The 26,037-nt window shown below is 41.1% G+C and overlaps 1 protein-coding gene and 1 long non-coding RNA gene across 3 annotated transcripts in view; one reads left to right on the forward strand and one right to left on the reverse strand.

Annotated features, from left to right (window-relative positions):
* The window catches only part of LOC137561380 (uncharacterized), a 41,897-nt gene extending 22,918 nt beyond the window's left edge, over positions 1–18,979 (forward strand). The window contains exons 2-4 of one of the 2 annotated variants that reach the window (XR_011029990.1): positions 2,714–2,766; positions 5,463–5,508; positions 18,751–18,979. This is a non-coding gene — a long non-coding RNA (uncharacterized lncRNA). The remainder of the gene's footprint in view (positions 1–2,713; positions 2,767–5,462; positions 5,509–18,750) is intronic. The other variant, XR_011029989.1, reaches the window with a different exon arrangement.
* The window catches only part of LOC137561379 (platelet glycoprotein 4-like), a 130,813-nt gene continuing 123,212 nt past the window's right edge, over positions 18,437–26,037 (reverse strand). Inside the window, exons 10-13 of the mRNA XM_068272676.1 lie at positions 24,868–24,941; positions 23,799–23,853; positions 18,735–18,898; positions 18,437–18,617 (exon numbers count right to left, since the gene is read on the reverse strand). Coding sequence (XP_068128777.1) covers positions 18,608–18,617; positions 18,735–18,898; positions 23,799–23,853; positions 24,868–24,941 — 303 coding nt within the window. The 3' untranslated portion in view covers positions 18,437–18,607. The remainder of the gene's footprint in view (positions 18,618–18,734; positions 18,899–23,798; positions 23,854–24,867; positions 24,942–26,037) is intronic.

The following is a 26,037-nucleotide window of genomic DNA, read 5'->3' on the forward strand; positions in this document are numbered from 1 at the left end:
CAGCAGGAGAGTCAGGCAACTGGTATTATTTTAAAAGGAAAAATCCATACCCTTCTTACAGGGCAAAGGGTGGCCCAGTGGGGAGGTTTACACCCTGCAGAGGCCCTTTCCGCACCCGCCCGGGCATAGGCGTGTGCGGTCTCGAGAGGCAGGGGCCGGGTATTGTGGGGACACTGTATGGCTCACTTAGTTTGCCTGTGTTAAGATTTAATTGCTTTATTAAGCATTGTATATGTTTAAATAAAGACAGGACACTCAAACTATGATGCAAACCTAGACCTATACAAGAGTGTGACGATGAAGCCAGTCGTATGGCACTGTGGTCTCTTGATTGTTAAGTTTGAAAGAGGAAAAAAAAACAAAAAAACTTTTTTTCACATTAGGTTTCCTGAAAGCTTTATCAGTCATGAGTCATATTCATATTTTCCAGGTTTTCTTGTGGAAATCTGGGATTGGTTGCTCCTCTGACACACCTCTTCTACCGGCTACTCATGTGTCACAAGTTTCATGTGATGACAGATAAAAGGATAATATAGTGAGATAAAGATGCTGTAAAGTGTTTCATATAGTTCATCCACAATGTGTGGACTCTCTGCATTACGTAGGAATGTTATCTCTGAGGACTGATTGCACTGTGGTCTGAAAGGTACTCTGAAAAGAATACCAAAACACAAGCAATATTCCAAATAAATATGTTTCACACTGTCTGCCTACAGTTGATTAGATTGTTAAAATTAACTTTTGTCTTAAAGGAAACCTTTTTTGAGAGGAATATAGCAAGTTTAATTGTTGACTTGCCTGAGTTGTGTGTATGTCCTGCACATCTAACGCCTCATATATCATTGACCAATCACAAATAAACAGAAGGTGTGTTCTGACGCAAGTAGCTGCATGTTTGGTCCAGTTTTGTGGCCCCTGAAGCCAAAATATCAACATGGCAGTCTGGCCACTGGCATTTTCAGTTTAAATAACGATGGCAGCCAAAATATTCCTCTTAATTCAGGTGTCCTATAGGGTGCATTAACACTTGCCATTGTGATTTCTATATGCGGTTTCCTGCATGCACAAATTACATTTGCAATTTTTTGGGACTTTTTGTTTAAACTTTCTTGTGCATTTTTTTTGCAATCTCTATATGCATTTGTATATCAATGTTTCATTTTTGTGATTTATTTCTTTGAATACAATCAAGCCAACCAAAAATAACCTATTTACGAAATGGCATTTTTTGTTAGTGCTAAACTATATGGCAAATCTGTTACTAGATTTGGTATAACATTAAAATCTACATTATTTTTGTAGCAATCTCTACTCAGGGCCAATGTTATCATAGGAGCCACGTGGACAATTGCCCAAGGCCTTAGAGTGCTGCCCCTCTCTCCCCAAATCTCCCTGTGCTCCCTGGGGCCCCTGCAAAGATTTAGGCAGAGTGGCAACTCGCATGTCCTGGCACACTGCTTCCTTAGTCTGTGACCTGACGCATGTCATTACATAATAACATGTACAGGGTCACTGAGAGGAGGTTCCCCTGCAGGAACAAAGATGAGTGCGCACGGACTAATGAAGCAGTGCCCCAGTAGTGACAGGTGAGTTGGTGCATGAAAGTGCTCGAGGGACTTGGGGGGGGGGGTGAGTTTGTTGCTGGAGGGGGCGTCAGGGGAGCCACAAAATTACTTTTCCATGGGCCCCATCGGGTCCTGTCTGGCCCTGTCTCTACTGCAAGGCCTGCAAACATTAGGTCACCAAGAGCCATGCCTGTCCTTCTTTCTATACAAAGGACACAAAAGCAGGCCACACTTGTTATTACAAAGGGCTGCACATTTTCTAAAGGGGACAAAGAACTCCTATGTGACAAAGGGGACTGAAAGGGACACAATTATGATTGTGTCCCTTTCAGTCCCGGTTATCAAGATACTTTGTTAGCAGCTGAGACAAGCATGCAGCTAATCCAGTCTGACTTCAGTCAGAGAGCATCTGATCTGCATGCTTGTCGAGGGGCTGTGGTTAAAAGTATTAGAGACACTGGATCATCAGAAGGCAACCGGTATTATTTTAAAAGGTAAAATCCATATCTTTCTCAGTTTAGGTTCCTTTTGATGTGCTGCAGTATATTCTTATTGTGGCTGATTTTTTTCTGTTATATAAGAGTGTTATACTTCTTTAAATGGTCTTTGCTGAACATAGCAAGTTGTATTCAAAGAGAAAAAAGTTTAAATGGTATGCATGTAACATCTGTTGAATAAACTTTGCTGGGTATATTTTCTTGCTGTTATTTGTGTCAGTTGCCCCCATCAGCTAAACATTATGCTCCCAAAAATATCCAGCTGGAGCTGCCACTTAGTTTATCAGTCTGTCTCAGGTGCAAATTCATCAAAACAGGTACTAATAATAGTAGAGCACAAATTGAGAAGCCATGACAGAGCAATCAGAATCAAAATACTCCAGTTTTCTTTGCATCTGTTCTTCAGGGCCACCATATGATTTCAGGTGTTTTAATGCGTTTTTGTTAAGTAGCCCAGTGGGGTCTGGAGATGTTTGTCAACTATACTAGCCCATTATTATATTCTGTATAGGAACACATTTTTTTTAATTTTCTAATGATACACTGTTAAACAGATGTATTATCATGGTTTTCTAATGGTCTATATGATAGATTGTGCTGTATATTACATTACGCATGTTTACTTAGCCGGTATACTCTTGTTCCTCCTAGTTGCTCCCTCTGTGACCTGATGAAGCAGGCGTAGACCCGAGAAACATGTTGCAGTAAGTTGGAGCTGTGAATATTTTTATGCTGATTTATTGACTTGTGTGAGTCTACTGTGGGAGTAAGTCCACCATTGCCTCACCTTTTAAACTTTTTTTAATTATTTTACTCTATTTTTGGCGCCTCTGTTATACTGTCTACATTGCATTCAAGGGTGGAGGGGGACATCTTCCTTTTTCCTGTCTACAGAGAGCGCCTTCTTAGCCTGAGTGGGGTCAGGACTAATCTCCCCACCTGCGAATACAGTGCTTGCCTTAGTGATAACCCACCCTTGTGAGTACAACATTGTTATTGTTTCAACATTTTACAGAATATCTAACATACTACGCTATCAGGGGCTCTCAAATTTCTATATTTCTTTTACATTTCCTATAGCTTTCTGCATGAAGTTTCCATTTTCTCTCCGTTTTTCTATTAGGTTTCATCTCGGCACTCTGGTTTCCTCCTACAACTCGAAAACATACAGATAATTTAGTTGATTTCTGCCAAAATTGGCCTTAGACTATGATAGACATATCACTATGGGAGGGTTTAGATTATGAGTGTTTCTGAGGTGCTGTTAATGACAAGTCTATACTGTATGCTCTGTAAACCACTGTGGAACATGTCAGCACTACATACATGTTAAATATGTAAAATTAATAAATAAAAAAAACTGCTTGTACTGCTTTAAACAGTGCAAAGCTATCAGTGACAGTGGTCAGATTAACATGTCTTTGGTTATTTGCTTACATCTGATGTAAAATCCAGAGTTCCACAGTCAGTCATATTAATTGTTTACTTTGTGGGCATAGTTAAGATAGCATTTTTGCTACAAAACTATTTTTCCACGTACTTTAATCTGAAAAAATAGTACAAATTGTGTAATTATTTTGTAAACCTGCATGTGATGCACTGGTGCTGGAGGCTGACAAAAGAAGGGGGCATATTTATATTTTTACTACCTAGGAGTGCAGCGATTGAGGAGTGTACTTCCACACTTAAAGAGGAACTCCAGTGAAAATAATGTAATAAGAAAAGTGCTTCATTTTTACAATAATTATGGATAATTGATTTAGTGAGTGTTTGCCCATTGTAAAATCTTTCCTCTCCCTGATTTACATCCTGACATTTATCACATGGTGACATTTTTACTGCTGGCAAGTGATGTCATTGGAAGGAGATGCTGCTTCCTTTTTTTGACAGTTGGAAATAGCTGTAAACAGCTGTTATTTCCCACAATACAACAAAGCTCCCACAGTGTGATGTCAGAACCATGGTCCTGAGATCACACTGTGGGAGGAGTTTAACCACAATATCAGCCATACAGATCACCCGATGATCCGTTTGTGAAGTTCAATTTTTGGTTACGGTTTCTCTTTAACCTCCTTACCAGTTATCCCGAGCTCAGCTCAGTGTAACCCACCGCGGAGGATTGCTCTGGCCCTGATGGGCAGATTAACATAATTTTTTTTTGTTACATGCAGCTAGCACTTTGCTAGCTGCTTGTAACATCCGATCGCCACTGCTCGCTGCCGATCCGCCGCTACCCGTAGCGCCGCGCGCCCCCCCCTCCAGACCCCGTACGCAGCCTGGCCAATCAGTGCCAGGCAGCGCTGAGGGGTAGATCGGGACTCCGTCTGACGTCATGACGTCGACGACGTCAGTCCGATCATCGCCATGGCAACGGGGGAAGCCCATACAGGAAATCCCGTTCAGAACGGGATTTCCTGTTGGGTATTTGCGCCAGAGGGGTGGGAGGGATAGCGAAGGGATGGGGGAAGCATGTAGCTAGCTCTAGGCTAGCTACATGCTAAAAAAAAAAAATAGCAAAAAAAAACCTCCTGCTGCCGTGCGCAGCAGATAATTAAAACGGCAGTGAGGTTAAGTAAAGGTGCACACACACTCATTGATTTGCCCATTCAGTTCCCTGCAGATTTGATTCATCTGCTGGGAATCGATTCCCCAACATGTCAGATCGATTTTATTTTGATCGATTTTGACAAAAAATGTATCAAAAGAATTGATCAAACAGGATGGAAAATTCAGGTTGGAACAGGTGGGGTGAGAGCATTGATAGATCGATGGCCCATCGCTAACACTACGATTCGATCCATTTTCAATAGATTCCTTGCTGGAATCCATTGGAAATTGATATGCAGTTTGTGGTAGGAATCAATTCCTGCTGAATTGATCCTTTTCGGAAAGGAATCAATCATTTTGGAACCTTGGGTGGAAATCTACAGTATATGTGTATGGCCAGCTATAAGCTGTATTTAATTTGTATTCTATTTTTATTTTTATTTTTTAGTGCAAGCTTGGGTTTACTATAAGGCATTTCACCAAGGCTCTTAACAATGTCACTGACTCTTCTGTTATGTTGTGTTGCTTGTTTATAGCAAGTCAAAGAATGTTTCTGCAAGTTGTTCCCTCTAAATGCCTGAGAAGGTCTTATCACAGTAGTTGCTATTGAAATAGATTGCATATTTTGAAAGTAATAACAGGCATAGTTATCTATAATTTCAGTGGTATTCAAGGTTAACATGGTCTGACTGCCATACCAGACAATCTCTAGATAGTGGCTCAGCCTTTGACTCCCTTGATAAGATGTATTATCATTTTATAAGTGCTATGCCATTAGAATATGAACCAGTAAATTGTGTTTCCACATTTTATCCCTTGCAGATTCAGCATGTATTTTTTTTTATACTTGCAGCTAAAATAATGTAGCTAACATCAATTCGTCAATTTGGAAAGCACAGGTACATGGTTTATTCTATTATTGTTTTTTTAAGTAGCCTTGTTTATACTTCAGTAGAGCCTAAAAAGATTTCTCAAATTTGCCCCACTCTATTATTTCAACATTGTTAATTAGCAAAAATGTTGCTTCCTTAGCAGTTAAAGAAAACCTGAACTGAAAATTAAAAGTCAAAATAAGCATACACAAGTCATACTTGCCTCCTGTGTAGTCTACTCCTCAATCTCTTTTTCCTCTCCTGCGTCCTGTTTGTCCACTGTGATCAATGGAATTCTCTGTCCTCCATTTTGAAAATGGCCATTACACCATACAGCTTTCTGGTCAGCACACAGTTAAACTGTAACATCGCCCACTTGAGCCATAGGGAAACATGGACACATCAGTTCTCCTCTCAGCTGTAACTGACAGCAACTGATATATAACCGACAGCAACTGATATATTTCAGTTCTGACAAAATGTTGTCAGAACTGGAAGGGATAACTGTCAGCAGAAAATGGTGAATTTCTGAGAGGAACTGATGGCAAGGTAACTATGTAATGTTCATTTGAAGTTACCTCATGTGTTTATTTTAAATAATTTTACTCAGTACAGGTTCTCTTTAAAGAATGATAGCTAGCAGAAATGGAGTTCATTGCTCACAGTGGGCATCTGTCATAAATGACAGGTTCATCCTTCTATGTGTTTGTGTTAAAAAGTAGCACCTGGTGCACACCTTGCAAAACAGAAACGTTGTAATGCAAACAAATAGTTGCCTTGGTAACCTACAAATTGAGTGTCAGATCTTGGGTGAATATGGGTATCATTTTCAGCTAATAATTTTCAATAAGCCTTTATACAGTGGCACCGACATGTCTCAAAGTTCAGAAAGAACATAAGGAATAACACATTTGACATGTTTCAGATTTGGCTCTCCTGTCCTTCATGCACACAGGCACTGCCCTTGAAATTTGGAGTCCTCAAGCATGAAGCTCCGCCCCTGAGCAGTACAGGTCCATGTGTTTCATAACATAAGGAAGTTTTTACCACTCTCATCCCACCTTTCAAAAGACCCATATCCTAATGCTATGGACAAGGGATTCCTACTCACCTCTGGTGCCCAGGAGGAGGTGTGTGTGTAGCTTGCATTATGATGCAAGCTATAAGCCTCCTTCAATCAGGGGATTCTTCATTAATGATATCCTACCTATTTATCAAGATGAGTTAAAGAGTAAAATCAACCACTTCATGACATATTAATTTTAAATTAAATTAACACAATACAAAAAAAGAACTTGTATAAAAAAAATGTTGTACTCTTCTGTGTCCTTTTTCATCTGTACACTTTTTCTCCTCCCTGTGTTCCTGCTTTAAGTGCTTTCATACAAGGACAGATGTACTGTAAACTAGAATATAGTGTATTCCAGTGATAAAGTTACATTTATATTTTAATTTTATGCTGTCAGCACTGAGTGCCAGGAACGTAGTATGCAGTTGCACAGTGGAACTACAGCAAAAGCCTTTTTTTGTTTTTTTTTGTTTAGGGTTTTTTTGTTGTTAAAGAGAAACTGTGATCAAGAATTGAACTTCAATCCAAACAGTAGCTGATACCCCCTTTCCCATGAGAAATCTATTCCTTTTCTCAAATGGCCCATCAGGGGGCTCTGTATGGCTAATATTGTGGTCAAATCCCTCCCACAGTGTGATGTCAGCACCATGGCCCTGACAGTTTCCTGTCTGTGAACCTCATTGCATTGCGGGAAATAACCGCTGTTTTACTGTTTACAGCTTTTTCCAACTGACAAAAAATGAAGCAGCATCCCCTTCTACTGACACCACCTGCCAGCAGTAAAAATGCCACCATGTGATAAATGTTAGAATGTAAATCAGGGAGAGGAAAGATTTACTAAAGGGAAAACGCTGACTAAATAATTTATACATAATTATTTTGACATTATTGTAAAAATGAAGCACTTCTTGAATTACATTATTTTCACTGGAGTTCCTCTTTAAGTAGGTATAGAGGGAGAAAAAAAAAAAATATATATATATATATATATATATATATATACAAAGAGTAGGCAGAGAGAGCTGAGAAAGAAATGTGAGCAGAGAAGGGAGGCAGAGAACAGCCAGAAGGAAGAGACAGAGTGATGAAGGGACATGGACTTGACATTTTTTCTCCCATTGGAATTAATGCACACAAAATAGTAATAAAATGTGCATTTGAGTATAGAGCAAATGTATTTCATTTCCAAATGCCCTTAACTCTCCATACCATTCTGAATAACATACCTCACCACACTTATTATACATGATGATAGATTTGCAAAGGTAACATATTACAACCGGTACTTGGCAGTACTGCTTATAGTCTGCATTTGAAAGCCCTTATTTATTTTTTATTATTCAGAATGATCCTCATCACTTTTTTCTATGGGGTTACTCTGCCAGGTTTACAATTGGACCAAATTATTCAGGCATTTAGTAACACTGCTTCTTGTCTGCATATGTTGGGGTTGATTCACTAAGAATAATAGCGCAAGTAAACTCCTGTTACTCACGCTATTTAACCCTGCGTGCCTTAATGCATGCTACACGTGCTATTGGCAGCATAGCGTGCATTATTACCTTTGGTCAGAGGAGCGCCGCTATGCACAGCATAGCCAGTGCTAGTAGCTTACACTCTCCACTCATCCTGCCCTGGACCCCTTTGTTTCCACTAAATTTAAAAGGAAGTGATCCCCGCACTTTGATTGGCCCAATAGGCTGCCTGTCACGTGAGTTTTTGGTAATGGCATGCATTGCTTTGTTAAAGGACACCTAAAGTGAGAGGAATATGGAGGCTGCCAAACCTTTTAAACAATGAAAATTGCCTGCCTGACCTGCTGATCCTTTGCCTCTAATACTTTTATCCAATAGACCCTGAACAAGCAAGCAGATCAGGTGTTTTTGACTGAAATTTGACTGGATTTGCTTCTGATCCTATAGAACGTTATTTGTTTAGGAAGAGAAAAGAAAGCCCAGAACAACAGCACCACTCAAGAGTAAGCAAACATTTATTGGTACATAATTACAATGTTAAGGACATTTATTGAAAATTCAATTGAAATGAATAAAAACACTAAAAACAGACCACATATTCCCACACTAAACAGCTGCAAACAATCCTGCCAAATGAATGACCTATACACTGAAAAATGAATACAGAAATGTGTGTATATAAACCACTAAATCACATGTGTGTATAGGTCAGGTCTGGATGAAAATAATACTAAATGGATAAACATGTATGTACCTTGGTGGGCATCAATGAGAGCCCAACAAAGTTTGAACCCGGGTTCAGTGAAGTGCAAAAGTGCCAAATATAATTGTGCATACAAGATACATCACATAGGACCATATACTGTAAAGTGCAATACAAACCACAAGTGAAAAATAGCAAACATAGCTGCAAATAAATAAACAATGAATATATCGGAGCAGCCTATATCTAAAGTGCATGAGAGGATGTGCGCAAAGGAGATACTTAGCCCAGGAAACAGTAGAACATAGACCAGGCAGCGCGGCTGAAGGTGGGAAGAGGGGACCCTCTTCCCACCTTCAGCCGCGCTGCCTGGTCTATGTTCTACTGTTTCCTGGGCTAAGTATCTCCTTTGCGCACATCCTCTCATGCACTTTAGATATAGGCTGCTCCGATATATTCATTGTTTATTTATTTGCAGCTATGTTTGCTATTTTTCACTTGTGGTTTGTATTGCACTTTACAGTATATGGTCCTATGTGATGTATCTTGTATGCACAATTATATTTGGCACTTTTGCACTTTACTGAACCCGGGTTCAAACTTTGTTGGGCTCTCATTGATGCCCACCAAGGTACATACATGTTTATCCATTTAGCATTATTTTCATCCAGACCTGACCTATACACACATGTGATTTAGTGGTTTATATACACACATTTCTGTATTCATTTTTCAGTGTATAGGTCATTCATTTGGCAGGATTGTTTGCAGCTGTTTAGTGTGGAAATATGTGGTCTGTTTTTAGTGTTTTTATTCATTTCAATTGAATTTTCAATAAATGTCCTTAACATTGTAATTATGTACCAATACATTTTTGCTTACTCTTGAGTGGTGCTGTTGTTCTGGGCTTTCTTTTCTCTTCCTAAACAATTATCGTTTGGGCCCTAGCACACTCAATTACATTTTATATTGCCCAGTGTTGCAGACATCATTTTGTCTATAGAACGTTATTGCTAATATGCCATATGGGTGTTATGTTATCAGGTCTTTCTGTAGCATGTTTGTTATTACAATTTGCACTGTGATTACACCACTTCAGGACCACAGTGCTAAACCACCCTAAAGACCAGGCTATTTTTTTCAAAATAGGCCACTTCAGCTTTAAGGCCTCGCTGCCGGGCCGCACAACACAGCACACTAGTGATTCCCGAACCCCTTTCTCCCCACCAACAGAGCTCTCTGTTGGTGGGGTCTGATCGCTCCCCCTGTGTTTATTTTTTTATCAATATTTTTCTTATTTATTTTTAAATAAATATAACTATTTCTTTATAATTTTTTTCCCTCCCCCCACAGCCAGCCAATCATGACATATTAGAGCCGATCGCTCTCTTGTGCCCCAGGAGGACAGCGCTGCTGCAGATCTGTGCTTAGTAAAAAGACGGCGGTTTCGTCTAACAGTCTCCGAGTGGCGATCGCCGCTGGGAGACTGAAGGCGGAGCTCCACCTACCAAGTAGGAGATTCGCGCGCAGCGTGCGCACAATCTCCTGCAATAGCCGGACCCAGGACTTGACGCCAATTGGCGTTAGGCGGTCCTGGGGCTGCCGCCGCGATCAGGGCCATTGATGTGGAGCGGTCTTGAAGTAGTTAACTCTGATATAACAATGTTGACCTTGGTCATAAACTTGCAGTACTTCATTTTTTTATTGTATTGAATGTTTTTCTTTCTTAAAATAGTTCAGTGTAAATACATTTAACAAGAAGTTTGACTTGATTTTCCACTTGCTTGTTTCAGGCGGGTGATTCAGACACCGCTGATGCATGAACTATCAGCCAGGCTAGTTAGCAATGTTTTTTGTTTGATCAACAAAACTGTTTTTTGAAAGATCAAGCAGAAATTGCACAGAAGAACTAACAATGTTTTATGGAAATAAATATGGCATCCTTCATATGCTTCTCCTACTTCAGGTTTCCTTTAATGCCAGTGTCTGCCAGAAGCTCAGTTTGTGTTAATATGCCCACAGATAGGTGTTCTAGAGTTATATAATGTACTAGCAGCAAACTGGAGACATGCCTAATTTTGAACAACATATTTAGAACCCCGGATGCAGCATTTTTCTTTAATGTAAATATATAAAAGAGAAATTGACTCTTGGGTGCATGTGAACAAAAGTAGAAAACCTTTAATATCAATGCTTTAGAAAATACAATAATATACATTAAAACACTATTTCTCACTAAATGAATGAGCCAGACTGACTCTGGGAAAGTCTATATGGAGCTGTAGTCCCCATAGGAACCCCTGTGAGGATTGAAAGTTTGGACCTGCATATATTGCATCCTACTAAATCCACTCTGGTATAACGTTCCTCAATTGCTTGAAAACAAAGTTCCACCAATATATCTGCGTCTATGGTAAGAGAACAGTCCCATAGATCCTAGTTGTAGGTCATTTTTATGTAATGTTTTCCTTATGACAGAGTCTCCAGCACACTTCATCAATTAAAAGAGATGTTTACAAATCCTAAATTGTCTTCTATTGTAAAACGGTGACTTCGCATGAAAGCAGAAACAACTTGCATTTCTGTTACTTGTAAACTGCTTATATAACGAACTAAATAGTTAGAATAATTGGTTCACATTTAAAGTACATGTGAAATGAGAGGGATATGGAGGCTGCCCCCTCCCCCTCCCCCCCTCCCTGGCAGACGTCTTGTGCCCTCAACGTGACAGAACGATCCGCTGGTCCCCAGCCGCGGCTCAGACGCAGTGGCCCACGACATTAAAGTTGCAAAAACAGAAAGTGAGCCACGGAAGGGGACCAGAGGATTGTTTTGTCCTGGCGTGTGCACAGGACATCTGCGGGGGGGCTGTTAGAAGCCCCAGGTAAGTTAATAGTTATACTCTTTTTTTTTTTTCTTTTTTCTTTTTTTTTTTTTTTATGCTTACAGTACTCCTTTAAGTAATACTAGTTGGCTATCCTATTGATCCTCTGCCTCTATAATACAAGTACTTAAACAAACTAAAGATGTCTGCAAATGCTCAGATTTTTTTTTCCAGATCACTGTTCAGTAGATCTGCTGGTTTCATTCCTCCTCTTGCACACTACATGTGATTAAGATTTTTCTTATATGATCCAATTTTTTATTTCGATTAAAAATAGTACTGCATGCTGCTACATTTTTTAATCAGAATCAAGATTCAGATAGTATAAAAAATCGGAATCACATGTAGTGTGCAAGAGGCCTTACTTAGCTGTGTCAGCTGTTGGTGTGAAAGAAGTGTGGGACCCAACTATGCTTATAAATAACCAGCACCCCTGTGGCTGTATAAAATCCCTTCCCTTGTACAATGAAGATGCCATTTGTGATCCTTTGCCTTTAATATTTTAAGCCATAGACCCCGAACAAGCATGCAGCAGATCAGGTGTTTCTGGCATTATTGTCCGATCTGACATGATGAGCTGCATGCTTGTTTCTGGTGTTATTCAGACACTGCTGCAGCCAAACAGATGCCAGGCAACTGGTATTGCTTAAAAGGAAGTATATATGGCCAACTCCATGTCCTTCAAGATCCAAAATGTTACGTTTAGCTTTAGTAGCATTTAATATTTGATGTACGGTATGTGTTAATAGTTAATAATTTGAGCAATTTTAGAATAAAAAAAGATTGTGTGTGATTTCTGTTTTTAAAGACACATCAAATTCTGATAAGTAGGCAATTTAGATACAGCCTGCATTGAGTTAAAAATAGGTTACACCATTTATGACAACAAAGGATGATTTGCATATTCAGCAGTGATGCATTATGGGAGTCATCATTTGAGCACTTCCAGGCCTGGATTTACATCACAGGAGCCTATATGCACAGATTTCCTGGCACCCTAGACTTCGCCCCCCATGGACCTACAAACCCCCACTGAACCGCACCACAAGTGTGCTGGCTGGCCCAGCTGTCACCTCTCCTCTACTTCCCTTGCCCATCATAGGTAGCTACAGATGCCCCTTAGTATTAGGTAGCCAGAGGTACCCTCAATATAGAGGTGGCCCCAAGTATTAGGTAGCTAGAGGAAACTTCAGTATTAAGTAGCTAGAGATGCCCCTGACTTAAGGGAGATCTCATCAGTGGAATGCCTAAAACAGGGTGAGTAACCTCTCATTTACACTCTGCTCAGGATTCTGTGTAGGGAAGGTGGGAGAGATTGCTGGGATTAACAATTTAAACTGTAAATTTCAAGGATTCCTATAGGGTCTTCATATATTGTTTCTGTAACGATTGGTGTAGCAACACAGACGTCTGGTTATTGTGTGATCTGCAGTATCAGCAATAAGCCAGACACTATACCTGATTATGTGGTGATCTGCAGAATCACCAATAATACAAGTATAGCTAACAGGTAACTGAAGTGTATAGTGCTTGGTGCAACTGGATAACTGATACGTTTAACTAGACCTCACCAGAGGAGCTGGTGGGTACTATCAGTAGAACCTCACCAGTGACAGGGCTCACTGGTGAGTGGAGTGGTCAGACAGGCTAGGTTCGGCAACAGACAGGCAGGTACAGTACAAATTCGACAGGCAAGAGAATAGTGAATATTCAGGAAGAGTCAGCAACTGAATCAGATGGGCAGAAGTACAGAATCGATAAGCAAGAGCAAAGTCAGAAGTGAGCCAGAGTCATACACAGAATATCAAGTAATAACAATAATGTAAAAATCCTAGTCTTGTGTGAAATTCCCGGGTTTCCTCCCGGATCAAAGCACACCGGATACTGACTAAGATCTGAGCGCTAACACAAAGTATTCACGACAGCAGACAGTTTGCAAGTGAACACCGAAGGCTTAAGAAGCAGAGGAGACCCTACAGCCGCGCCCACTTCCATCAACCAATCAGAAGCGCCACGAGTCTCCCCTGACGTCAGCCGACCGGCAGGTCAGCTGACGCGCCTCCTCCCAGCATGAAGGTTCTGTCTATGCGCGCATGCGCATGACACAGCAACCCTATGAGCCACTGACAAGCCCGTCCTCGGCGTGCTACACGCCGGAGGAACGGGTGAACTGCCCGACAAGGCAACCGAAGCAGCTGCGGAGGCACTCTGACTGCCCGCAGCTGCATCTCCAGAGAACATTACAGTTTCACACTCTTTTTGCTGGGGCCTTGATGGACTTTGTCTTTAATTAGTCTTGCGTGCTGAAAATAGATTGGATCCTTTGAAGGTCTTTTGCTGTATCAAATGCTTGTGGAAGCTTGTTGGCTAAATAAAATTAAAATTGACACTGCTATAATTTAGTCTTTGCTTGTAGACTTGTTGGCAGGTAACGCTGATTGGGAAATTCCTGTATGGTTTGATATTCCATTTCTTATGATTATAGGTTTGCTATAGTTCCATGGACTTTACACTCTTGTGATTTGCAACTGTTTTCATATCAGTCTACTTGAAGATTGCCTTATTGTACTTGCCTTTCATATACTTACTCATCATTTTGGTGACGTGATACTAATTACAGAAAACAGCTGGTTTGGAAAAAAAATATTTATGATCTGGCCTAAGGCTAGTTTCACCCCATACCCTGTAAATACAGGATCACAATGGAAAATTGTATTGTTCGATATGCTTGCAACAGTACACATACAGTAAAGCATACAGTACAGTAAAAATATGCTTCACAGCAACTGCCTTAGACTACCAACAAATGTGTCCAGGCCATTTTTAGAACATCTTTGGGCCACATTCACAGAAGTGTGGCATAAATGGCTACTCTGTAGTACGGCTTGCTCCTCCAACGTGTCAATCACATTGAGTCAAGTGCATTGCTGTGTAACAGAGTGCAGCATAGCAATGTACTACATGCATTTCATTACCGCAAAATATGTGCACTTATGGTTACAGTGAAGCATACTTTTTCATTGACTGTATGCGACACAATGCGCAGATTATTTGCTGCACCGCCTTCCCGATCCATTGCAATACATTCCCACTATCCCAGAAAATGCAATGGTCACTGCAAATATGGCCTTATAGAACAGCAAAACGTTTTTTTTTCCACTCTTGCTTTGGTCGATGATATAACAGTGTGCAGGTAGCAGGTATACATGGAACAATTTCTTTTCACTTTTTAATCATTTGTCAGAAAGAATAAAGCTCTTTTTAAATATCCTTCCACTAGTTTTTCTCACTTTTGCTGTACTTGTTCCTTGTCCCTAATGAACATGCACCTGTGTTGCTGGATGTTATCCGGCCATAAGTAATTGGCAATAAGATGCAAAACAATTCTGTATTGCATTCAAATGCTATGCAAATTGTACACAGCTTTGGATTTGGCCAATCCAATGCACTTCCTGTCTAATTCCAAGTTGCATAAAAGTTGCTTCACATTTGCAGGCAAATCATAATTATCTGCATCTCCATCTGACCCATTGACCATCTGTACATATCATGCTTGAACTTTGTATGTTTTTGTGTGGCTGGATGTTCTGATTGAACTGTGCATGAACTATATGGATATATTTATGTGTCCCAATATAGTCTATATTGTACTCTGTACAGCAGCATGGAAGATCACGGTTACTATAGTAAATGAATAACAATAATGATTATTATACAGGTTTCAAAAATTTGTCCACGCTCTTTTGTCTGTCTCGTGCATATCAGGAGCCAAGCCCAGCTAGATTAGCAACCGCACCTGGCTCCATTGAAACAAATAGGTGAACAGACCACATGTCTGCCAATATCCCCATTCATCAATACTGTTTACAATTCAGGCCACGGCAGCTTTAACCACTTGCTGCAGGGCCATACAACTAAGCACACAAATGAATCTTGGCCCCTTTTCTTGCCACCAACAGAGCTTTCTGTTGGTGGCATCTGATTGCTGCTGCACTATGTTTTTGTTTGTTTGTTTGTTTGCTTTATTAATTTATATGTGTGGTTTTTTTTTATTTTTAGTAAAATGTGGGGTTTTTTTGTAATATATTTATCTTTTCACCCTGGGGGTACCACCTTCCTGACGCCTATCGGCCTTAGGCGGTTTGGAAGGGGTTAAACATTATCTTCAGTCACACATTTTTAATGTCATGTAAATATTTTCTTATTTATAAACCAGGTTTTTCTAACACATGATTTTAAAAACTGAGACACGGAACAAGAGCTAATAAAAATAAATTGCTTCTTTATTAGTGTTACATCACATTTATGCTTCAGTTTAGTGAAATAGATAAACAACATTCCTGGTTCATACTGTACATTTTGCTCCTCTCTGTAGACATTTTGCGCTTCCTAGTCCAGGCAGCTAAAAGCTTTAATGAAATTCCAGCATAAAATGGCCAGTTCTCCTATCTCCCTCCTGACCCTTTCCCTTCTGATGATGAGTCATACAGTGCAGACAGCATGACTCAGCAGAAGGGAGTGATGAGAAGGGAGGAGGCAGAGAGTGCAGGAAGAGCAGAAGATGCAAATATGCTATGGTGGCATTTCAACAAGGATAAGAGCTGGCTAGATAAGGAAATGGAAAACTTGTATCCAGACGTTAGTAAACACTTCTATTTCAAGGTATATTAATGCATTCTTATAGTTTGATCCACTGCAGCGTTCCATTGAACAAGCTTTCTGTTTCTGTTGTTTCCTGTTGGCTTATTCACATAGCATGAGCTGAACAACCAATTAGTGAGTTTGAGACATACAGGTGAAACTCAAAAAATTAAACTATATTGCAAAAGTCCATTCATTTCAGTTATTCAACTTAAAAGGTGAAACTAATATATAAAATAGGAACAGTTTGTAAGTGTTTTGGATGGATTAGCGGATTAGCGTCTGACACTTTGTGCCTAGAATGTTGAACATTTTCACAATATTGTAATGGTCTGAGATTTTGATTTGGGGGTTTTCATAAGCTGTACATCATAATCATCACAATTATAACAAATAAAGTCTTGAAATATCTCACTTTGCATGTAATGAGTCTATTTCATATAATAGATTCATCTTTTAAGTTGAATTACTGAAATAAATGGACTTTTGCACCATATTCTAATTTTTTGAGTTTCACCTGAATTAAGATTCATAGCTCTTAAAATTAGGGGGAAAAAATTGAACGCTGCGCGTAATGCTCAGTCAGTAAAAACTGCATTAAAGGCTCCTTTAAACACCTTTCTTTTGGAAAGGACAAGTACAAAACAAATTCTGCAAAAAAAAAAAAAAAAGAAAAAAAAGAAAGAAAGAAAAGAAAAACTACAAAAACAATCCAAAGCATTGTAGAATGAACAAAATTCATTCAACTCTTTTGGACAGCTGACTTATCATGTAACGAATTACCCACATTAAGGAAATCTAACAAGTATTCATTCAAATACAAATATATTACATAGATAGTAATACTAACTGTAGATGTAGCTGTAGTTAGTATGTGGCAGTCTGCTATATGAAATCTCATCCGAATTAAAAGCAAGCTATGTCTCCCATATGTTCATATCTAGCTTGGTGAAATATTGGAGACCCCTTTGCTGACTGTATTAAAAGTTGTAGAGCGCCTGTCCCTGTGAATTATTTAACAATTAACAACAACAAGTATTAAACGAACATTAGTTTTTGTTCTTGAGTGTATATACTTGTCACACAGGTCATTTCGCTATTTAAACTTAGCAGGTAAGTGATCTGTAAATATATGGAATTAACCCCTAGTTGCATTAATGATTTTGTCTACTTGGGGAGATCTGAGAACCTCCTTGATGCCTACTGTCTATGCATGCTTCTCCTTTACTAGCAGTCTGTAGAGCTACACAGGCGCTGCTGTAGCTGCAGCTTGCTTGTCTGGCAAGTTCCTTATGCCTCTCTCTAGTCCAAACAACAATCATATCTGTTTTTGATAACTATTAAAATGATTATATGTGTTTTAACGTATAGCCTGTAAACACTTCTGAGTTTTTCAAGAAATAGGTTTTCTGCTATCCCCTTCACAGCATCATTCAGACTGGGCGAGGGCTGCACTGAGAGCCTATCAGGTTCTGCTGTATTGTATTATACTGTCAGTATGCTGGCAGCATGTGAGCTTGCTATAGAGCAGAATGATGTGCTCATCAGTGAGCAGGTGACCTACACTGTCCAATCAATCAGCATACAAGGGGAGGGGCTGTGACCAAGCTGTGTTACAGAGCTGAGAGAGAAGAGCAACAAAGGAGATGCTGGTTGTTCTATGTTGATCTTTCTATATCATAGCACATGCTGGACAATATTAGAAATCTGTTGATAGGTTAGACATTCCTCATGTATTCCCTTTTTTAGTTTGATTCTTGAAATTCAGCTTTAAAGAGGAACTCCAGTGAAAATAATGTAATAAAAAAGTGCTTCATTTTTACAATAATTATGTATAAATGATTTAGTCAGTGTTTGCTCATTGTAAAATCTTTCCTCTCCCAGATTCACATTCTGACATGTATTTCATGGTGACATTTTTACTGTGGGCAGGTTATGTAGCTGTTTCTAGCTGTTCTGGCTTTAACAGTCAGCTGTAAACAGCCATTTCCTGTCTGTGAACATTGTTACATTGTGGCAGTTTGCCCAGAGTACCGCGGTACCAGAGCCTCTTTTGGGAGGGGTTTCAGCACAAAATCAGTCATACAGCGCCCCCTGATGGTCTGTTTGTGAAATGCAATAGATTTGTCATGTAAAAGGGGGTATCAGCTACTGATTGGGATAAAGTTAAATTCTTGGTCGGAGTTTCTCTTTAAGTCATAATAGGCATGACACATAGTGGGCACCAGAGGGCACCTTGTGTTGCAATACACTCAATTTCCTTTTATTGCTGTGGTGATTTATGTTTTGAAATTGTGCAGTATCGTTTCCTTTATCACAGTATTTTTCTGGCAGCAGACTTGTACTCGGTGTATTTATACAGTCCTAGAAAAGGAAAAAAAAATGTTCAATTAGTCATTATTAGATTGTTTTATGTACCCCTACCACTTTTAATGTCCTTCACTGTTTGCACAACCTAAAAGATAATAATAAAGTTCTTACCCCTTCTTTTTTTTAGAGCTTCTGACACAGAGCGTTATGGAACAGGCTAGAAACATGACACCTCCAAGGCATATTAGCAGTATCTGCATAACCTCCAGGACGGTCAATGGCACAGTTACCCTTGATTTAAACATATTTGCTGTCTCATCACCAATCATAGCTGTCTAAAGGAAGCAAGGGGAAAAAGTCATTATCATAACTAGTCATGGTTCCAATCTAGCAAAACAAAAACACCAAAATAAATTTTAAAGTGCACTGTGTGGTATTATAAGATCTCAGAGTTGAAATTGTTAAGTATTTTGACATTTACTTATAAAATAACAACCACATGAGAAGAGAGAAGCAGGGCACCAATCTACCAAATTATCACATTTTTCCACTAGTGACAGTACAAAAATAAGAAATGTAGGGTCTCAACCACTGCTTCAGAGGCCACAAAAAATAAACCAGGGTTACTTTTTGTGGCCTCCTTGTCAGGCTGGAGCCTGTTTAAAGGACAACTGAAGTGAAAGGGGATATGGAGGCTGCCATATTTATTTCTCATTTAAACAAAGCCAGCTGCCTGGCACCCCTACTGGTCTATTTGGCTGCAATAGTGTCTGAATAACACCAGAAACCAGCATGCAGCTAATCTTTTCAGATCTGAAAATAATGTCAGGAACACCTGATCTGCATATGCTTGTTCAGGGTCAATGGCTAAAAGGATTAGAGGCAGAGGATTAGCAGGATAGCCAGGGACTGGTATTGCTTCAAAGGAAATAAATATGGCAGCCTCCATATCCCTCTCACTTCAGTTGTCCTTTAACCCCACATTGCTTGGTTATGTGCTGTCACTAGTGAAATAAATTGCTGACTTGGTGGATTGGTGCACTGCTTCTCGCTTCCCATGTGGTTGGCAATTGTAGAGAGCACACCACCTAACTGCCACTAGTACCCCCCTGCCAGTGCATTTAGTGTCAACCTCTTTCTCTGCCCATACTTATAAAATCAGTTTAAAACAAACTTGGGCTCTCTCATATCACAGTCTCTCATGTTGAATAATATAGTTTTGTGTGGCTGTGTTTCATTTGCTATTGTGTAAACACAAGCTGAGATAAGGCTTGTTACCAGCAGCAGGTGGAAAGACTATGTCACTGGTGCAAGGAGAACAGCCTGGTGCTCAACTCGGCCAAAACCGTCGAACTTATAATTGACTTCAGGAAGTCTGCCCCTACCCCACCTCCCATCTACATTGATGGCACCGAGGTGGCCAGAGTGCCCTGCGCCCGCCTGCTGGGCACCACCATCTCCAGCGATCTTAGTTGGAGGGCCAACATCACGTCAACCCTACGGAAATCCCAGCAGAGACTCTTCTTCCTCCGCCAACTGCGGAAGTTCGGCATGGCGCAGGACATTCTAACATGCTTCTACACTGCCACCATTGAATCGATCCTCTGCTCCGCCATCTTGGTCTGGTATGCGGGAGCCACCGCCAGTGAGAGGCACAAACTACAGAGGATCATCAAGTCGGCGGAGAGAATCGTTGGGAGACCCCTGCCCCCACTTGACCACCTGTATAACACAAGATTGCGAGCCAGGGCTCTGAGGATTGCAGGTGACCTCTCCCACCCAGGCCATTGTTTTTTCACCCCGCTTCCACTGGGTAGGAGACTCCGGGCCATCCCCACCAAGACCACCAGACACAAGAACTCTTTCTTCCCTATGGCCGTTAGCCTCCTGAACTCCCTTAGCATTCTACCACCCCCTATCAGCGCCCTTCCACCTGCATAGGAGCGGTAGACTTCAGCAGTATGCCTTTGAAAGATGATTGCAGAGCCATATGTATATCTGATGCTGAGTGTGTATTTGTGTATGTTTACTGTTATTTTATTTTACTGTTATTTTCCTGCCTTTCTCCCTATGTACTGCTCCTATGTACTGCTCCATTGTGCCAAACCCAATTCCGGGCCTGACCCAGTCATGCTTGGCGAAATAAAGTGATTCTGATTCTGATTCTGATTAATGATTTCTGCAATGCCTAGTGTTCAACTGAAGAAATTGCCTTTTATTTAGCTATAGTGGAGTTTCACGTAAATATGCTGTGTGAAAAAAATCTCCCAGAAATACAATTTTTCAAACTCTGACAGATCCCCATCTATCAGACTGATGACAAAAACAGGTACATGTGGTCCCCTACTTACAAACAGGTTTGCAATATGGGAGATTTTAAGTTTAATTTGTTTGCAAGTTGAGTCCTGTGTTAAACTTGGTGGAATGTAGATAAATGATTACTTAAGAACAACTCTAGATTTGGGCATATAGTATAAACCAGGGGTGCCCACACTCGCTAGCTACTTTAAAATTCGCCAAGGCCAGGAGATCTGCATTCAGTATAGGATAGCTGGGCATAGGTGCCTTCAGTATAGGATAGCTGGGCATAGGTGCCTACAGTATAGGATAGTTGGGCATGGGTGCCTTCAGTATAGGATAGTTGGGCATGGGTGCCTTCAGTATAGGATAGCTGAGCATGGGTGCCTTCAGTATAGGATAGCTGGCCATGGGTGCCTTCAGTATAGGATAGCTGGGCATGGGTGCATTCAGTATAGGATAGCTGGGCATAGGTGCCTTCAGTATAGGATAGCTGGGCATGGGTGCCTTCAGTATAGGATAGCTGGGCATGGGTGCCTTCAGTATAGGATAGCTGGGCATGGGTGCCTTCAGTATAGGATAGCTGGGCATAGGTGCCTTCAGTATAGGATAGCTGGGCATGGGTGCCTTCAGTATAGGAGAGCTGGGCATAGGTGCCTTCAGTATAGGATAGCTGGGCATGGGTGCCTTCAGTATAGGATAGCTGGGCATGGGTGCCTTCAGTATAGGATAGCTGGGCATGGGTGCCTTCAGTATAGGATAGCTGGGCATGGGTGCCTTCAGTATAGGATAGCTGGGCATAGGTGCCTTCAGTATAGGCTAGCTGGGCATGGGTGCCTTCAGTATAGGATAGCTGGGCATGGGTGCCTTCAGTATAGGATAGCTGGGCATAGGTGCCTTCAGTATAGGATAGTTGGGCATGGGTGCCTTCAGTATAGGATAGTTGGGCATGGGTGCCTTCAGTATAGGATAGCTGAGCATGGGTGCCTTCAGTATAGGATAGCTGGCCATGGGTGCCTTCAGTATAGGATAGCTGGGCATGGGTGCATTCAGTATAGGATAGCTGGGCATAGGTGCCTTCAGTATAGGATAGCTGGGCATGGGTGCCTTCAGTATAGGATAGCTGGGCATGGGTGCCTTCAGTATAGGATAGCTGGGCATGGGTGCCTTCAGTATAGGATAGCTGGGCATAGGTGCCTTCAGTATAGGATAGCTGGGCATGGGTGCCTTCAGTATAGGATAGCTGGGCATAGGTGCCTTCAGTATAGGATAGCTGGGCATGGGTGCCTTCAGTATAGGATAGCTGGGCATGGGTGCCTTCAGTATAGGATAGCTGGGCATAGGTGCCTTCAGTATAGGATAGTTGGGCATGGGTGCCTTCAGTATAGGATAGCTAAGCATGGGTGCCTTCAGTATAGGATAGCTGGGCATGGGTGCCTTCAGTATAGGATAGCTGGGCATGGGTGCATTCAGTATAGGATAGCTGGGCATGGGTGCCTTCAGTATAGGATAGCTGGGCATCGGTGCCTTCAGTATAGAATAGCTGGGCATGGGTGCCTCAGTAGAGGTAAGCAGTGGCTTTAGTGTAGGGCGGGCACGCTTACCTCCCTCCAGCGGTGGCGTCTTGGCTTCACTCCCTCAGCCGTGGCTGCCTGGAGGGCAGATATGCAATTCAGAGGCTGAGGGAGGCTCCGGCGGGTAGCGTGAGTGGAGGCGGAAGTCTTGCTTCAGGCGCCGCCCCCAGCCATGACACTGTCATGGCAGAGCCGCGCCTCTCTTCTCCCGATTGGCCGCGCCTCTCACCTCTCGATTGGCTGCATAGCGCAGCTATCAGCGACCAGCAGCAGAATCTGATAGGAAGCGGCCAATCATTCTACAGCTGTTGGCCACAAAATGCAATGGGACGTGGCCACGAGGCCGGGATCTACCAATCAGGCGGTCGTGATCTACCGGTAGATCGCAATCGACCTATTGGGCAGCTCTGGTATAAACTATGTTTTTTTGGTTGTTTTTAATGTATCTGAGGTGAGGTAAATTAATAAAGATACTTACTTAAGAGGAGAGAGATCCTCCTGGCTCCGAGCATTTCAGGCACGGATGGTTGGAACACATCCGACAAGAACTTGTCGGATATTTTATGTGGTGGCGCTCCTCTTAATGTGTGGGCGTGGCCATACTGCACTTGTGTGAGTACAGCCACGCCTGTGCAGTATGCTGGAGCCGCTCATCAACACTCACCTGAGTGCAGCTTGGCTGAACTCCTGCATGAAGAGGAGCACAGATGCGATCTTAAAGAGGGTCCCGAACAGCAGCGGGGGTCTCCAGAAGGATGTAGGAAGCCTCTGGAGAACTCATTTTCCTTTAAAAAATTTTAAATCGCGGATGCCATCTTGGCTATGTTATAACTTCTGGGTCACCCCTGTCTTCTCTGTTAGATAAGTGCATCACTGAATGAAGCAGGAAGAGGAAGTGACACTCATGGCAATTGCAAGAGGCTCCTCCAGAGGGGTCATAGGACGACATTGTTGGAAGTCGTCTGTTTTAAAGGCATGCCCATGAGAGGTGATCGGAGTCCCTTTAAACTACTTACAACAGTTAATACAATATTGTAACATTTGGCAAATAAATATGTGATTAAAAAAGGAGTACTGTATATTTTGTACACAAAGACAAGAAGACAATTTTGTTTGTATCTCTAAAACGTTGCATCTCGAGTTGTTTGTAAGTAGGGCAGGGCACCTGTATTTGCTTCTTCATGTGGTCTTTACCGCATCATTCTGACTTGATTAAACAGCCTTTGGAGATGCACTGAAAACCTATGCTCATATAACAAACTATTAGCGTTGCTGAAGCCTGCATCTCTACTCTAAATGTCTGAGAAGAAATATATCGTATGAAACCTATAAAACTAGAAAATTAGTTAAAATATTTGTTTACCTCATTTAGCCATAGAACTGGAAATATGAAGTCTGATTGAAGTTTAGACAGGAGACTGGAAAGAGAAATTCAGAAACAAACTTGTCACCACATTTTATATACGTATCAATCATTTATAGTGCATGCATTGCAATCAGCTTCTTACAAATGAAGTAGCACAGTAAGCTTAAATATCCTAAGGGCTCTTTTACACAAATAGCTGTGGTCTGATTGCCAGAGTTAAGCACCTTCCAGTTGCACAATAATGCAATGCAATAGGAGTCTTTGTAACCATAATCGAGTCAATGGTTGATACTTGAGGCCATAAGCAGTTCACTTTTTCTCCTGAGTTTTCTCCTAGGAGATAATTTTTCATTTTAAAAACTTTCCAGCACTTTGCAACTAAAAAAGTACCAAACAATATGTAAAAAAAAGTACTATCAAAATAATTTTGAGTATTTTCTTCATTGCTGGTGTTTTAAAATATATTTTATTGACAATTTTGAAAATATCACTTAGGAGAAAACTAAGGAGAAAATGTTAATTGCATATGGGCAGGGGCGTAGCAATAGGGAAAAACAACACACTACCAGTATATGCTGTTCAACCACCTGTTATTTATTATTGAAATAAATTGTATTTATTTAGAGGAGGTTGCAATAACCTATTATTAGGCAATAAATGTTACATTTATTAATATGAACATGGGTTATCCCTAAAGGGAAAATTGCCCTACTATTGTCTCAGCTGTAAATATTCAAGGCAATCATGCACAAAAACAAAATAGGTTCAAAAATAATAAGTATCCATGTACCAAGATTGCACAGAGGGAACATTAGCATGGTCATAATTTAAACAACCATAAGGGTATATATCATACCACTTACTACTCCATGCTCCCACCTTCCTTCATGTGCAAGCGGTAACAGTGGTCGGCAGATACTTAAAAGGGCACCCCCCTATGCCCCCCCCCCCCCCCCCCGCAATCACAACACCATGCCCCTAATGCACTAATGCAATTGTCCATGGACTACAGCTCCTTTAATGACAAAATGAGGGGCACATCAGTCATTCTATGTTGCATACTCACGTTATCCGTTCATCTTTCAGAAACATGACATTGACCTGCAGCCTTTTAGCAAAGTGCATTGTAAACCCAGTTATCTGAAAAGAAACAGATCGAGCATAAAAAACTAGGAAAACAGCATAAGAATTAGACTGATCATAATTCTCTTCCTCCTTCTCTCCAGTTATAGAGAATTAATTAATACAGCCATTTAAAAAGCAATGAAGATGTGCATATCACACAATTAAATGTCATATTTTTTTACCACATTCTCTCAGAAGCTTCTTTTTTAGATTTTTTTCTTTTTGGGTAAAGAGTAATTAATGAGGCTTGGTTCACACCATGAGGCATTTTAACAAACGTTCAGGAAAGCTTGCGCAGGGAGGGCATGGCAATTTTACAGTTAATTATGGTGACAAGGTAGTGCACATTGCGCAATTAAAGAGACCAGATAGGATAACGCATGCTGCTTGCGGGGTTTGACTTCAGTAATTGACATTGTTACTTTGTTCAGGGCTATTTAACTTAAACATCACGTTCAACCTTAAAGGATACATGAGGCGGACAAAAAGAAAAAGTTCAACTCACTTGGAACTTCTTCCAGCCCCAGAAGCATTTGTGTCTCACGGCGCAGCTGCTTAATCTCAGAGTCCCAGTCATCAGCTGTTGCTTTCGTAATGGTTGGCGACCCAACTGGGTCATCCTCACCTGTGCATGCTCGTGGCCGTGCTTCCTTGCCTGGGAGTTTTTTTCCACAGGAGCAGTGCTACTTTTGCAGTTCACACTCATTATACCTCATGCATTACCACTGTGAATCAAGCCTAAGGTCTTTTTCACACAGGAGACTGCAATGCACACTAGAGACGCAGTTCATTCTCCAATTCACCGGCCAAAAAGCGCCTTCTAGCTGAATAGCAGAGATTGTCCTGCACAGTAGCACAGACCCGATTGAGCTCGGCTATTTCTGCCAGGACCCAAATAGGACGGACTTAGCATGTATACGCAGGGAGAGCTCTGTTCGTGGGTCACAGGAATGGAACACGACTGCAGAGGGAGATGGGGAAAGCCTCTATAGGATTCAAATGCTTCCCTCTTCCGAGATGAATTCCCCTTAGGGTCAATTTCTATCTCACAGGTTTACGTTAATGCTAGGTCAATACAATTCCATTACCCATCCGATTGACGGAAATCGCA

Source organism: Hyperolius riggenbachi, chromosome 3 (assembly GCF_040937935.1).
Source record: "Hyperolius riggenbachi isolate aHypRig1 chromosome 3, aHypRig1.pri, whole genome shotgun sequence".
NCBI lineage: Eukaryota > Metazoa > Chordata > Amphibia > Anura > Hyperoliidae > Hyperolius > Hyperolius riggenbachi.